The sequence below is a fragment of the Nothobranchius furzeri genome, chromosome 17 (assembly GCF_043380555.1).
Source record: "Nothobranchius furzeri strain GRZ-AD chromosome 17, NfurGRZ-RIMD1, whole genome shotgun sequence".
In the NCBI taxonomy this organism is placed as follows: domain Eukaryota; kingdom Metazoa; phylum Chordata; class Actinopteri; order Cyprinodontiformes; family Nothobranchiidae; genus Nothobranchius; species Nothobranchius furzeri.
Genome location: NC_091757.1, coordinates 28332558 through 28348095, shown reverse-complemented (window position 1 = coordinate 28348095; position 15538 = coordinate 28332558). Strand labels below are relative to the sequence as shown.

General features: G+C 42.7%; 1 protein-coding gene across 1 annotated transcript; it reads left to right on the top strand.

Moving 5' to 3' along the window:
* The first annotated feature begins 2619 nt into the window (after positions 1 to 2619).
* On the top strand, positions 2620 to 15360 carry anapc7 (anaphase promoting complex subunit 7). The gene is made up of 11 exons (XM_015971878.3): positions 2620 to 2834; positions 4416 to 4602; positions 4857 to 4976; positions 6177 to 6288; positions 6543 to 6696; positions 12502 to 12644; positions 12783 to 12900; positions 12974 to 13170; positions 13245 to 13469; positions 13537 to 13687; positions 14970 to 15360. The coding sequence occupies exons 1-11, from the start codon at positions 2734 to 2736 to the stop codon at positions 15157 to 15159; spliced, it is 1698 nt and encodes a 565-aa protein (XP_015827364.1). The 5' UTR covers positions 2620 to 2733; the 3' UTR covers positions 15160 to 15360.
* Positions 15361 to 15538: the final 178 nt, after the last annotated feature.

The following is a 15538-nucleotide window of genomic DNA, read 5'->3' as shown; positions in this document are numbered from 1 at the left end:
TCCCAGCAGACCCTCGCGATACGTTTGGGCCTGCCTGGTCTGACCGGCACCCTCCCCCACCATCTGAGCCAACTCACCACCAGGTAGTGGTCAATTGACAGCTCCGCCCCTCTCTTCACCTGAGTGTCCAAGACACGCGACCGCAGGTCAGATGAAACAACAACAAAGTAGATCATCGAGCTGCGGCCTAAGGTATCCTGGTGCCAAGAGCACATATGGACACCTTTATGTCTGAACGTGGTGTTCATTATGGACAATCCATGACTGGCACAGAAGTCCAATAACAAAACACCACTCGAATTCAGATCAGGGGGGCCGTTCCTCCCAACCACACCCCTCCAGGTCTCACTGTCGTTGCCCATGTGAGCGTTAAAGTCCCCCAGCAGAACGAGGGAGTCACCGGAAGGAGCGCTTTCCAGCACCCCCTCCAAGGTCTCCAAAAAGGGTGGGTAGTCTGAACTGTAGTTTGGTGCATAAGCACAGACCACAGTCAGAACCCGTCCCCCCACATGTAAGTGGAGGGAGGCTACCCTCTCATTCACTGGGGTAAACCCCAACGTACAGGCACCAAGAGGGGGGGCAACTAGTATGCCCACCCCTGCTCGGCGCCTCTCAGTGGGAGCAACTCCAGAGTGGTAGAAAGTCCAACCCCTCTCAAGGAAACTGGTTCCAGAGCCATGCGTTGAGGTGAGTCCGACTATTTCTAGTCGGAACCTCTCAGCCTCACACACCAACTCAGGCTTCTTCCCCACCAGAGAGGTGACAAAAAAAGATACATAAAATAAATAAATAAATACATAATAAATAACCTAATTAATTAATTTTTTTATTTAAAAAGTGAGAGTAATCAGTTAAAAGCTAAGCTAAAAAGATGAGTCTTGAGCCTGTTTCTGAAAACATGAACGTTCTCTGCGGCCCTGAGGTCCCCTGGCAGCTCGTTCCAGAGGCGAGGACGGTAGCCTCACCGTGAATCAATCAATCAATCAATCAATCAATCAATCAATCAATCAATCAATCAAAGCTTTATTTATAAAGCGCCTTCCGCAACCCTGTCAGGAAGCCCAAGGTGCTGAATATGAGTTCTGACTTTAGGGATGACAGGGAGACGGCTGCCAGAGGAGCGCAGAGACCGCGTGGTTTTATACGGCAAAAGCAGTTCTGAAAGATAAGAAGGCCCAAGACCATTAAGACACTTAAAAACCGTTAAAGTATTTTAAAATTGATCCTGAAACATATGGGGAGCCAATGCAATGATTCTAAAACCGGAGTTATGTGCTCCCGCCTCCTGGTCTTCGTCAGGACACGTGCTGCTGAGTTTTGTAATAGTTGTAGACCTGAAATCCTCTTTTTAGGAAGACCAGAAAGCAGGGCATTGCAGTAATCTATCCTACTGGTGATAAACGCATGCATCAGCGTCTCCGTATTGACCCGAGAGAGAATGGGGCAGACTCTGGCGATGTTCTTTAGATGATAAAAACCTATTTTGGTGATATTTTTAATATGATGGATAAAAGTCAGCTCAGAGTCAAAAATGACACCCAGGTTCTTCACTTGTGAAGATGGATTAAAAGACAGTGATTGTAATTTTGGTAAAGTTTCTCTCTCTGGGTCTCAGGACCGATAACTAAAACTTCAGTTTTGTCCTGGATGAGCTGGAGAAAGTTTTCTGCCATCCAGGTTTTGATGTCTAAAATGCAGTTAAAAAGTGCATCCATTGGCCGTGTGTCATCAGGAGACACAGAGATGTACAGCTGTGTATCATCAGCGTAACTGTGGAAATTCACCCCGTGTCTCCTGATGACACTGCCAAGAGGGAGCATATAAAGGTTAAAAAGCACTGGGCCTAAAATTGAACCCTGGGGCATACCACATGTAATCCCATGAACCCTAGAGGAACAGGTATCCAGACTCACCATAAAAGTCCTGTCTGTGAGACCACAATTTATCTTTTGGCTTCTGCTCAGATTTCTACAGAGCCTGGCTGGGGTCAGGGCTTTTTCCACACTTGACCTCTGCCAGACTCCACATAGATATCTCCTGGTCATTGGAACAATGCATCACTGCAGCCGCCATATTGGGTCAGGGTACTAATGTCGATGGGTACAACACTACAACACTTGGGTCCTAAAGTCTGTCCACATATATAATCAACACAATTTTCTACTTGTTTAGTTTGTGAAATATCAGACATGGATTTTTTATATAAAAATCCTTAAGACAATTGTGCTTAATTAGGAGATTTGTTTTTAAAGACTTAATAAAATTACTAATTCCAATTAACTTTTTAGTATTTATTGCTAATCAGAGTAAATTTTGTCAGAATGTAAAATAAATAAATATTTTCCATATATGTTAAACCAATGAGAGTTGCGGTTTTCCTTCATGATGCGTTCCTGTCGGAAATGTCCAATCTACCCCTAACTTTTATTGTGAAATAAGTTACAGAATCGTTCTGCTTCAAAACCATGTTCAGAACTAGAAATAAAACTAAAAATCGAACACATTTACTTAACCACGTTTGAATCGTCCATGGACTCCAAAATACATCTCTGGTAGAATTTTGATTGTTAAGAAAACGAGCTGGCGAAGAGCTCCTAAATGCATCAGTGAGAGGAAGGGAGGTTATTCGGCGCCATATTTAATACATCAGATGCTAGCTGTCGTTAGCTATTTTGTGCTAAAAACTTTGAATCAGTCGTAGAAGCCCATAGCAAGACCTAACATTACACAAAAATGAATGTTGTTGACCACGTTCGGGATATGGCTGCGGCTGGTTTATACTCAAATGTTCGCATATTGAGCAGTTTGTTGCTGACGATGAGTAATAACAACCCGTAAGTAATTTTTGCAGGGACACGTCTATTTCCTGATGAGTGTTTTTGTACTTACCTGTGTTTGCTTGTTATGGGGGGAAAAATTCCGCAGTGATATCTGAAGACTAGGTTGGTGTCAACGGCAGCTGACATAGTTGAAAGCAACTGTTTGGCAATATTGTATTAAATTGTCACTCGAATGAACTGCGTTGATTTTCTGTGGTAAACACGCTGTTATTGTCCAAGACATAGTCACAGCCGAGGGTACAGCTGCATGTAACAGTGGCTCCAGCTGTTAAATAGTTCAGGACAAGTTGCCAGACACATTTGTGATTGTTCTAGTTTTCTTCTTTCTGTCGCTATGTTGTGGATCTGATTATTTTAATCCTTCATTTGAGCATTCATTTGAGTGATTACAATGTAAACCTTAGGGTGTTATTGTGGTTTATAACAAAAATATTCTTCTGTTACAAATTTCAAAAATATTTATTTTCATCCAGAAAGTCAGTGACAAAGAAAGTGATCAAATATGGACGCTGGCTCTGTTCTGGTAAATCCTAAAACAAAAGACACGAACAAGTTAAATACTATTTTTGAATAGTATAAATGATTATAAGAGACTCGAGAATAATCTAGCTAATTTTAGAACATTACATCACTGTAGAATTATACAGATTTATATCACAATTATTAAACAATATAATTTGTTTTTCTTAAAAACAGATTAGCATTTTAAAAAAATAAATGGAATATATTATTAGAATATTTTATATTTGATGATTTGCCTCACTATCTTCTTCTTGTTCATCATCATTATCATCACTGATTTTGAGATTGGCTGGCACAATAACTGTCCTCCATTTTACATAGAAGTCGTAGTTTAAAACAGAAAAATATATTCAGTATTCAGTACAATTGTTATTATTACTGTTATTATGATTATGTCTAAAGAACAATAGAGTTTACCTACAGATACACATAATTTGTTGTACTTGTTGAGGGTGTATGATCAAATATGACAGCTTTGATTTTCATGCTATGATTTCACCTACATCATTGAGTTTAACATTTACAACACACATATCCTTATTTAGCTAAACTAGTCAGCGTTATGATGTGTGCGTTTCATAACCCTGTTAGTTTTAGAGATCTGACTGTAAACATAAGAGGATTCTAAGCTGCAGGAAGGCAGTTTTCTGATCTTTCAGACACACCAATCTTTGGCGTGCTATAGCCCTGCAGTGATTGGTCAAACTGTGTCATGGCGCAAACTGTGACTAGCTTGATCCCTGGTGATTGGTTGGTGAAATCCCATAATTCTAAGAATCTGTGAAAAGGCGTACTGACATAATTAATGATGTGTGTGAAGTGTGTAAATATGAACGCTTGGCCTGTAAAGGGTTAAAAGCAGTAACTGCTTTTGGGCTGCTTAAATGCAGCATAAACAAATACTAAATGTTTTTTCATTCATTTTATTCACCATGTTTTAAAGAAATTTCCTGCTGTTTTTTACATTTTTACCATGAAGATCACAGAGATGAGATGTTTCTTTTCTTTTGTCTTTTATTAATCAAAACTAATATTTGTGTCTTATGATTGAAGGGAGCTGTTCTCTCCAGCCCAGAAGTATCAGCTGTTGGTTTACCATGCTGATGCCATCTTTCATGACAAGGAGTACCGAAATGCAGCTTGCAAGTACAATATGGCTCTTCAACAAAAAAAGGTGCTCAACAAAACGTCTAAAGTTCGTACTTCAACTGGTGGAGCAGCATCTAACATACAGGCACAGGTGTGTACTTAAATAGTTTCTGCTGAAAACTAGTTCATTACTAAATTTCTTATAATCTGGGATCTATGGTCTGGTCATATTGTCATAGATTCACAGATCTCAGAACAGTCTCACAATCACATACTGAAAACAACGGTTTAGTAGGCTCAACGTTGTCTTTTTAAAAAAATCACTAAACAGATTTGTTTCATTGTGAAGTGAAAATGTGCTTTTGATGTGCAAAGGCTATTCAAATTTGGTACCGTGTCTTGTAGAGTTTGCCATCAGAAATAGAAGTGAAGTACAAGATAGCTGAATGCTACACCATTTTAAAGCTGGATAAAGACGCCATCGCTGTGCTGGATGGGATTCCATCTAGACAAAGGACTCCAAAGGTAAGAGCTGGCGATTCAAACCTCAAATTCAATTCAAAAATACTTTATTAATCCCAGAGGGAAATTGATTTGTGGCTGCACAAGAAAATATCCTTAATGACATTTAATATCGGGGGTAATCAAAGTGAATATTGAATGCATTTCCATGGTTTTGTTGTCAAGTGAAAGTAGTTGAATACAAATCTTACAAAGAGCTCAATCCATCCCTCACGTGCTCCTCAGAAACGTGTAACTGCCCAGAGCATACAGATTATGGATGACCGTGGAGCAATCTCCCATTCTGTACTTTCTGCGGCAGTTGAAAAAGGCCAAGCTGCCGGCCCAGATGATGGTGCAGTTTTACACGGCCATCATTGAGTCCATCCTCACCTCCTCCATCGCTGTGTGGTACGCTGGAGCCACAGTGAGGGACAAACATAGACTGCAGCGCATTGTGCGCTCTGCTGAGAAGGTGATTGGCTGCAGCCTTCCATCTCTCCAGGACCTGTACGTCTCCAGAACTCGGGGGCGTGCAGGTCGGATTGCAGCTGACCCTTCGCACCCGGGTCACAGACTTTCTGAGCCGCTTCCCTCAGGCAGGAGGTTACGGTCCATCCAGACCAGAACCTCCCGCCATAAGAACAGCTTCTTTCCATCTGCCGTTAGACTTGTGAACAGCTTATAAATACACAACCATGCTGGTCTTCTGTACTCGACACAACGTCACGTTATCGGCCATGTTACCATTACCTGCCATTTTTTATAGCTGAAAGTTTTATTCTAGTTTTTTTATTATATTCTATTTTTAATCTTATTATTCATGTTATATGTAGCACATTAGTACCGAAGCAAGTTCCTAGTTTGTGAATTGTTTGTTCACTGACAATGGCAATAAACCTATTCTGCTTCTGATTCAGCTTTATTGTATTAAAAAACTTGAACGGTCAGATTTGTTTGTGTAGCAAAGTTACGGCAGCTCAAGCAGCCCCAAAGTGATTAACCAAACAGAAACGCAAACACTAAAACAACCATCAGTAGAAGGAGGTAAAACGGTGGAAATAAAATGTGCAACTACAGACAGTGGTTGGTGAAAAAAGATTAGAAACCGTTGATTAAATGGATCAGGATAAAACTAATAAGGAGCTCAAGTCAGTCTGCATTAAAAGCCATATGTTGTTTTTATCAAGTTGTTATTCAAACTCGTTCCTGTTCTCACCTCAGATCAACATGATGCTAGCTAACCTGTACAGGAAAGCTGGTCAGGAACGCTCTGCGGTGACCAGCTACAAGGAGGTGCTCAGACAGTGTCCCCTTGCCTTGGACGCCATAATAGGTACGTGCAGCGTCAAACCCCGTGCTGTTACCCTCTAGCTGTTTTTTCCTTGTTCTGAATGTTCTGGGTTGATCGTGGCAGTATGAGTATGAAGACTGTAGAGTTGTGATCCGTTCAACTCCTTCATGTCTTTCTGATCTATGTGTGCCACACTTGAATGCAGACTTAATTGCAAAGACTAGCTGGACTGATGTAGTACTGTGGACCAGAACAAACCATTTATTTGGTTACTTGAATGCGTTTGTCTCTTCCAGGCCTTCTATCTCTGTCTGTTAAAGGAGCTGAAGTGGCTTCTATGACCATGGATGTGATTCAAAGCATTCCTAATCTGGACTGGCTCTCTGCTTGGATCAAAGCATACGCCTTCATACACGCTGGGGACAATCAGAGAGCAATCAACACTATTTGGTGAGCAGTGTTTTAATGTCCTGTACACATTTAACCAGGTATCCCACAAAACAAAGATATTTTTTTCTACGTTTTGACCTCTTATCTAGGGCTGGGGGTAAACGATTATTTTTAAAACGATTATTCTGACGATTATTTTATCGAATAGTCGACTATTCTAATGACTATTTAGAAAATTAATCTGATTATTTTTCTATTGCACAATTAACAAAAACCAGAAAATCTCAAATAAATTCCTCAAAAAAATTGATAAATTATTACTGTAAGAGAATAAACACTACGGGCCTTCCATTTTGTATAACACTGCTTTTATTGTGTTGGTTGGTTATGTTCTGGTGACGTGTAGATCTTGGGAGTGCAGGCTGCTGCCTGAGAGGTGGTAGAAGACGGCGTGTCTCCATGCTGCTTTGTTTTGGTCACTTTTGAGCGTGAGGCAAGTGGTGTTACGACTCTTCCTGGGGAGTTTGGCTCGTGTGCAAAAAGGAAGGGACAATAACGCAGGATTTAAAAGTTAAAATGATGATCAGGTTTATTTACAACAACAAAAAAAAAACTAATCTTTCCATCCACAGGTTGGGAATAATAAAACTAATCCTGCCTGTGGGGAATTAAAACAAAGTACAAATAAGTAGGGATCCAAACTCTAAACTGGGCGGTTAAACCAAACTCAAGGTGATATTTTAAACTAAACCGAAAACCCACAACACTCTAAATGTAATAAAAGGGAGATCTGCACCACAAAAAAGATGAACTCTAAACCAAAACGTAACAGCTTATCCCAACGCAAGAAGCTGTTAGCGAAGATGCTAACAGTAGCTTTACCAACGTTAAGTTCAAGTTACCAAGTTTAAATAAACCAAAAACACCCAGCAGCAAACAGACCAGCACGGAGGAGAGACTGCTACCACCAAAACAGCTCTCCTAATGTCCGAAAGAAGCTCCTTTATGAAGGGAGAAACGCTCCCGGTGATTTTCTACATCTGCGGTAGACACGAAGCAGCGCATCTGACCCCGGAAGTTGTTGTCCGTTGCCGGGAGACGAAGGCGGGCAAAACAGGAAAATAATCTAGTAGTGGACGGACGTTGTTCCGGGTCTTCGGTATTTGGCGGAGATGTTGGTGAAGGCGTAGAAGAGGGCGAACTAGAGGAAAAACAGGCAGATTCCTCCTCTATTTACAAACTCCTGGGGATGCAACAAGTGGGCGCGGTGCGTCGACTTCCAGATCTGACGTCGACAAATTTTTAGAATCGAGCCGTCGACGTTGTCGAAGCTTCGCTACAGCCCTACTCTTATCCTCTCAAAGTGAAGATAAACACAACTTAGGCTTGGTTTACACTGCAGGCAAAAGCGTGTCAAATCCGATTTTTTTTTTCCCCACACGTTACTCATATCTGATTTATTTTTTTGTGACAGTCTGAACAGATCTGATTTTCTTCATATTTGATCCAGGTCACGTTCATATGTGTGGTACTGAATCCTATACATATGGGATGTCTGTAAAAGCAACTTCAGTCTGAACTATCATGTCGCATTAAATCTGCCTCCCACGTGACTCTGTGGAAGTGAGCATCATGTGATGTCGTTCCTGAAGAGAAGCGCTGACGGAGAGATTCGGGGGTCTGGATGTCGCCAGCACCGTAGACATCCTGTCAAGTTTTGGAGCTAAAAATACAGACGAGCATGAGAGCGGAGGGACGTGCTGCAGGAGCGAGCGTCTCTCCAGTCTCGTTGAGAATGATAGATGACAGAAATAAGGAGTAAAATAGTTTATAGTCTTTAAAACTGTCTCCAGCCCAACACGGGAGACTTGGAAAGGTGTGATTGTAAATGATAAATGGACTGTATTTGATACAGCACCTTCCAGAGTCCTGGAACCCCCCAAAGTGCTTTACAACACAGTCATTCACCCATTCAGACACACATTCACACCCTGATGGGGATGAGCTACATTGTAGCCACATCTGCACTGGGGTGCACTGACAGAGGCGAGGGTGCCGTATAGGGCTGCAGCTATCGAATATTTTTGTAATCGAGTACTCTATCGAATCTTTTTTTCGATTAATCGAGTACTCTAATAAATTACTCTTTTGTGTTTGTAAACCATTATATCATATATTGATGAGCCAAGATGGCGCCGAGTATGGCTGCCTCGTCGCGAGCTCCACCAAGTTCCAACATTACACGCTCCATACTGTACATTAATGCCACTGTTTTGCACATACCAACCTCTGTACATTTTATATCTCTTATCTTATTGTTTACTTTATTCATTTGTATACTTAGATTAGCCATTTTTATATTTTAATTGTTTTTACATTACTGTATTTTTGCACAACTCTGTTGCTGTGAAGCTCGCACACAAGAATTTCACTCGCATGTACTGTACCAGTGTACCTGCACATGTGATGTGACAATAAAAGTGATTTGATTTGATATCAAATAGCATGTTATAATTATGAAAGACCTCTTAAAATGAGCAAGCAATTGCCAGTTATTCTTCAAGTTTTATTCAAAATTAGTTTGCATAACTTCAGCACTTCAACTTTACTTCACAGTAAACAAATGCCTGTGCAAAAAATAAGTAAACAACCTGAGCTGATTTTCCCCTCGTGTGAGAATCTGCTAGCCTGCAAGCCAGACAATAACTAGGAGGATAACGCTGCGAGCGGCTTCGGCCCAAACAGAACCAGAACCGCTCACGGCGCAAACAGCTCGCCAGCTGTTTCCCTATTAACACACGTCCGTTTTAATTTCTACACTTTTTTTTCTCACACTAACAAGGATTGTCGAGAAAGCATGTTTGCTGTGGTTTTGTCAAATTATACTGATCACAAAACATTTATTTACTTTCTTTCGTTTTCCTCCGCCACTCATAAATACCCGTGTCCTCCTGCAGAAACCCCGAGGGACAACGGACATCAATAACACAATAAAAAGTCCGACGTGTTGTGTAAAAACTGCTATTTTTAGCACATTTTAAGTCCGACGTGTTGCTACCAGATGTACGGTGTGAGCTGAAACTGAGTGCTACAAACGAAAAAGTCGCACAGTGCCTGCAGAATATATAGAAATACAGGCTAAAAAGCATTATCTTGTAGAGGCTCCGAGTTCCCTTGCAGAAGTGACATTTACAGGTGCTGCAGCACGGAGGATGTGGTGTTGTAGTAGGCTAAATCCATGTTGTTACAGTATTTACACTGGACTACGTTTTCCACCTTACGACGTGAAAAATGGTTCCACAACTTTGACATTTTCTGTCTTTTTCTCACTCCACCGGGGTACAAGTTGTCCGCCATGGCTTAAGAGAAAGTTAAGTTATATTCGCTACTCGCGTGTGCAATCAGTCCAGTGGGCATGTGCGTCACTTATTTCGGTCCGGGTGAAACATGACCCCGTGCGTTTGCAAAGCCATGAATTAATTAAATATGAATTAAACGAATCCTCGAGGCAGAGAATTTGACTCGAGGATTTTTTGTACTCGAATTATTCGAGGTACTCGAGGAATCGTTTCAGCTCTAGTGCCGTACACAGGCGCCACCGGTCCCTCCGACCACCACCAGCAGACAAGGGGGTGTAAGTGTCTTGCCCAAGGACACAACGACGGCGCCAAACTGAGAGGGGTTCGAACTTGCAACCTTCCGATTACGGGGCGAGCACTTGACTCGTGCCACCGTCACCCCTGGTTCCGACTCCACTGTGTGTGACTTCTTTTGTGCATGGAGGTCGCTTTGGTGCCGTGACCCGTTCACACTGGACAGTGTTCGGTGTCGCATTTCAGTCATAATGTGAACAGCCACACAAAATAATCAGATTTACTCAAAAATTCAGAATTGAGCATCAAGACCTGCATTGTAAACGTAGCCTAAATTATTATTTCAAAAACTCTGACCAAAGTGGAGATCTGGGGATTCTGTGTTGTCAGCATACGCTTGTAGACTTAAGCCTGATTCATGCTCCTCCGTCTGCGTCAGTGCGGAGACACGCAACGCCATTATCCGTCCTTGTGGGCCTGCCGGAGAGCTCCGCAAGGACGGATTGAGTTGAGCTCTCTTTTCTAAACATCCGTCAGTCGAGGCGGGCAACGCAAGCTTGTGATTGGTCAGGACGCCGCTGTTGTTTACAGTGCCGCCATTGCAAAGAGAGCTGAGGAGAACTAGCAACAGACACGGAGCAGCTTGAAGAATACCTCGCGAAAACACTAAAAATATGAACGTTTAATTCTCCCGTGACTGGAGGAGTGAAAAGATGCGCAGCAAGTGTTTTATTTGTGGACAGAAATGACAGGAAACGTGGGTTTAGAGGTGGGGAGCGCATGAAGAGGTGGGAGAATGAGAGACAAATATGTCTGTGTTAAAAGTCTCTTATATACACAAAAAACACAATATAAACGCACTATCTTGGACCGATACATGACAGGATACCACAGAACAGCGCTACGCCCTCTGTTGTCCTGCTGGGGAATTGCTTTGCAACACTCCCCAGGAGACGGAGAAGTATGAGAGCAAAACGCTTCCGTCAATCCGTGCGTGTCTGTCCCTTGCGGAGCTGACGGAGAAGCCTGAACCAGGCTTTAGAGTTTTAGGCTTTGCAGTGTCACTGCTCCCTACTAAATGACTGACATCACAAGTGTGACTTGCGTTTACACTCGTTTGTTTTAAAAAGCTCAAATGCTGCTCTATGTAGAAGACCACAGGCAAAAGTCAACAGGACAGCTATTGTCCACCACCTAATTATTCTTCATCCAAACAATGTTTTTTTTTTCTTGGGGAGGCGGGACTACTACCATCTACAGGCTTAGCATTCCTATGAATGTAATGGACTTTTTTTGCTGTAACTAGGGACGTCCTGTTCCGATATCGATATCAGCCCAAAAACACTATCAGATTATATTGGACTGCATGAAAAATCTCCGACATAAGCCGTCCGTTTCACTTTAAATTTCCTTCCAGCAATTCTATCCAGCAGCTCCCAGATCCAGCATGCAAAGTCAGCGTGGTCAGAGCGTGCATGCTAGCAAAGTAGCAGGGAGCAATGGCAACTGTGCGGCAGTCGTGTTTGTTAAAGTCCACAGAAGACGGTGTAACTCAGTGCAACATTTGCCATGCACAAGTTTCCCATGGTGGAACAGGACCAGCAAAGTTTAATACCTCATTGCACGTTTGAAGCAGCATCACAAAACACTGCATGAGAATTTTCACCGTTGAAACTTTGGACACTCAACTTGTAGCAGTTGGTAAAATGTGGGTTTTTTTTTCCTGATGTTCCTGCCCCAACTCTTCCCACCATTTGCTGACACTAAAACATAACTGAAGTGACCCTGAATTAGTATTTTGTACTTTAAAAATATATCTTTAGTTTATGTGTTTACTTAAAATATTTTTCAGTCTTTTAATTTATTTCTTTTTTTATTCATTTGTTACACGTTATGTTTAAGGTTTACGTTTATGAAACCAATGGTTAAAAAAATAGTAATTTCTTTCATACTCACTGTTGCTGGCTCTTGTTCTCCGATTGAGTAATATCTCACGATCAAGCCTTTCATACGTTCCACACTATGAAATAGGTAAAAGTATGTGTGATATGTGCTGTTATCAAGTCGGATTGGTATCAGTCAATACCGGTATCGTATCAGAAGTGAGAAAGGACATCCCTAGCTGCGGAGTGGATCCAGGGTTTTCCCTAGATGGGCGGGGATGATGTTCGGTTTTAAAAACAACCAGACTACACATTTCCATGGCTTCAGGGACTGAATTTGCTTCTTAATTCTCGTTCCTTTAAAATGAAACAAACACATTTTTCTTCAGTTCCCTGGAAAAGAAATCCCTTCTGCGGGACAACGTGGACCTCCTGGTGAGCCTGGCAGACGTTTATTTTAAAGCCGGGGACACTAAGAATGCTATTCTCAAATTTGAACAAGCGCAGATGTTGGACCCTTACCTCATCAAAGGTAAGTCACAGACAGCTGTTCATGCCTATGACCGCCTAGCAGTCGTGTGGTTTTCCTAACTTGACCATCTTTTTCAGTGCTGTTGTGGAGGAAATGCAGTTGTTTTTATATTAATGTATATAATTAAATCACATGAAGGGATGGATGTTTATGGCTACCTGATGGCCCGAGAGGGACACCTGGAGGATGTTGAAGTCCTAGGAGGGAGATTATTTAACATATCTGACCAGCATGCTGAACCCTGGGTGATCTCTGGGTGAGTCTCTAAGCAGACATCCCGACTAGACCTTTGTGAAGATGCTTCTATCAGGTTAAATGTTTTTGTTCAGTTGTCACAGCTTTTATAGCAAGCGCTACTCCAGAGCCCTCTACCTGGGGGCCAAGGCCATCCAGCTGAACAGCAACAGCGTGCAGGCCCTCCTCCTGAAAGGGGCAGCCCTGAGAAACATGGGTCGGGTTCAAGAGGCCATCATCCATTTCAGAGAGGCCATGCGTCTGGCTCCCTGTCGACTCGACTGCTATGAAGGCACGCTGGGGTTTTGGAAAAGTCTTTCGGTGCTGGGTGTTTCTCGCCTGCTTACAATAACTGAATTACCACAGGTCTGATTGATTGTTACCTGGCGTCCAATGGGATTCGAGAAGCAATGGGAATGGCAAACAACATCTATAAGACCCTGGGGGCCAATGCTCAGACGCTGACCATCCTCGCCACCGTGTGCCTGGAGGACCCTGTGACTCAGGAGAAAGCCAAAACCCTTCTGGACAAAGCACTTGCTCAGAGACCTGATTACACCAAGGCTGTGGTGAAAAAGGCTGAGCTGCTCAGTACGTTCAACTAACAACTGTAACTTTAACCAGGGAGGGAGCACAACTCACAGGTTTCTCTGTTCAGGTCGAGAGCAGAAACACGAAGAGGGGATTGCTCTCCTACGAAATGCCCTGGCCAATCAAAGCGACTGTGTCCTGCACAGGATGCTGGGAGATTTTCTGGTAGCTGTCAACGATTACCAGGAGGCCATGGACCAGTACAGTATAGCATTAAGGTAAACAGATCAATCTTTCAGAGCCTGTCTGAGATCCCTTCACCTTCACAGTGTAGGGATAGCATATGTATGTGTTTTGGGTGCTTTTAAAGCTCAATATACCACACTACATTTGACCAACAAGATATGAATTTCTATTTAAATATGGAAATTCTGTCTGATTGGTCTTTGAATGTTTAACCAGAAGATTTAGAATTCTTTGTTTATTCAGGGATTGTCAGACACTTCGTATTAAATCAGTCAAGTTTATAAAGAGTAAGACATTTATTTTCTAAACAATTAAAAACATGACAACTAGGAACACTTCATGTGATGAATGAATCTAAGTGGATGGAAAGTGAGGTGTGATGATGTGACGTTATCAGAGCCGTCGTATCTGGAGAAACTGAGTTCTGAGTGGGAGTGAATTTGGTCTGCTATAACTATAGTGATGGTTTGTAAAACCACATCAGACGCAATCTGTGAGCCTACGTATCCTCTGGGAGACCCCCGTGGTAGATCCGGAATGTGTTGAAGTCCGGGGACCCCAAAGGTACCGAAGTCCGTAGAAGAAACTGCAGTGCCGACTAGACCGGTCTCGAGATGTCTCCAGGTCACGACGGGTAGTTGTTTGCGTCTTAGGAATAACTCTTAAGGAGTTGGAAGTTGGTTCAGCTTTGTTCTGAAGGAACCGTTTGCGGTCAGCTGTAGCGTGCAACAGGGTTTTGACAGCTTGTCAAAGATGCGATGGGAGCAGAGTTTCCCTCCGATGGCCAGTCAGAGTTGGGCTCTACTGAATCCCTCAGGAAGTGATGCTGTTTAAATAACGGCCATATCTTGGTTTACTGACGAATCAGAACTTGCCCTGTAAAGGGGTTTTGCCAACAAACTCCGATACACACCTCTCAGATATGAAAGTGCTGAATTTGTGGATAAGAAAATATCTGTTTGCAGTGACGTTATTTCATTTAACCACATTGTCCATTTCATTACATGATTATATGATTAGTTACTGATATTGTTCATCCGTCTTGTTCTGTGAATAAAAACCAGTCTTAGATGAGAGCTTGCGAGGGACCTTGGCCAAGCAACAGTCTTTCTTGCAGATTGAAAGCACCAGTTAAGACTTATGTCTCCAAACGGCCAGATACTGAAGAGGTCCGACTGTAGGTGGAAAACTGACCATTCCTGGAGGCTACAACAGCATGGATAATACCGTTCCGACGGTTTCAGTAGACTTCACATTGTGATGATGATGATGTGTTATGAGAAAAATTTACATTCTGCATTTGCCCCTCCTCAGCCTCGACCCTAATGATCAGAAGTCCTTAGAAGGCATGCAAAAGATGGAGAAGGAGGAGAGTCCAACAGACGCCACGGTGGAGCTGGATGGTGACGACATGGAGGGCAGCGGAGAGGACGGAGATCTGGAGGGCAGTGACAGTGAAGCAGCCCAGTGGGCCGATCAGGAGCAGTGGTTTGGGATGCAGTGACCCGGTGCCAGTAAGGACTGCTCCATCACACTGGATGCCTTCAGCCATTGTGGCCCCTGGGAGTCATGTGATCACGATGGTGAGCTCCATGGGAGCGGTGCTGCTGAGGTTAAAGATGGGGGAGCTATCAAGCGTAAAAGCTAATGTTTCTGAGGGGTTTTTTACTAAGAGTCAGCTTCATGCCAGAACCGGACCTGCCAGCCACCACCGGCCTCCATCAGGAGGATTTACTTGTAAATAACAAACCCCATCAGCTACGTAAAACCAAGGGACACCCAGTACCACTAATGGTGATTATGCTTCTCTCTGGTGAGAAATCCTGAGGAGCTTTCTCATTTCACTTTGAATCTGACCTCCAGTACCCTTCACAGTGCTGTGT

Excerpts from the sequence above, each read along its gene's own strand:
- anapc7 (XM_015971878.3), top strand. The coding sequence starts at position 2,734 with ATGAATGTTGTTGACCACGTTCGGGATATGGCTGCGGCTGGTTTATAC. Across the intron at positions 2,835-4,415 it reads ACGATGAGTAATAACAACCC|GGAGCTGTTCTCTCCAGCCC; the intron begins GTAAGTAATTTT and ends TTATGATTGAAG. Across the intron at positions 4,977-6,176 it reads CTAGACAAAGGACTCCAAAG|ATCAACATGATGCTAGCTAA; the intron begins GTAAGAGCTGGC and ends TTCTCACCTCAG.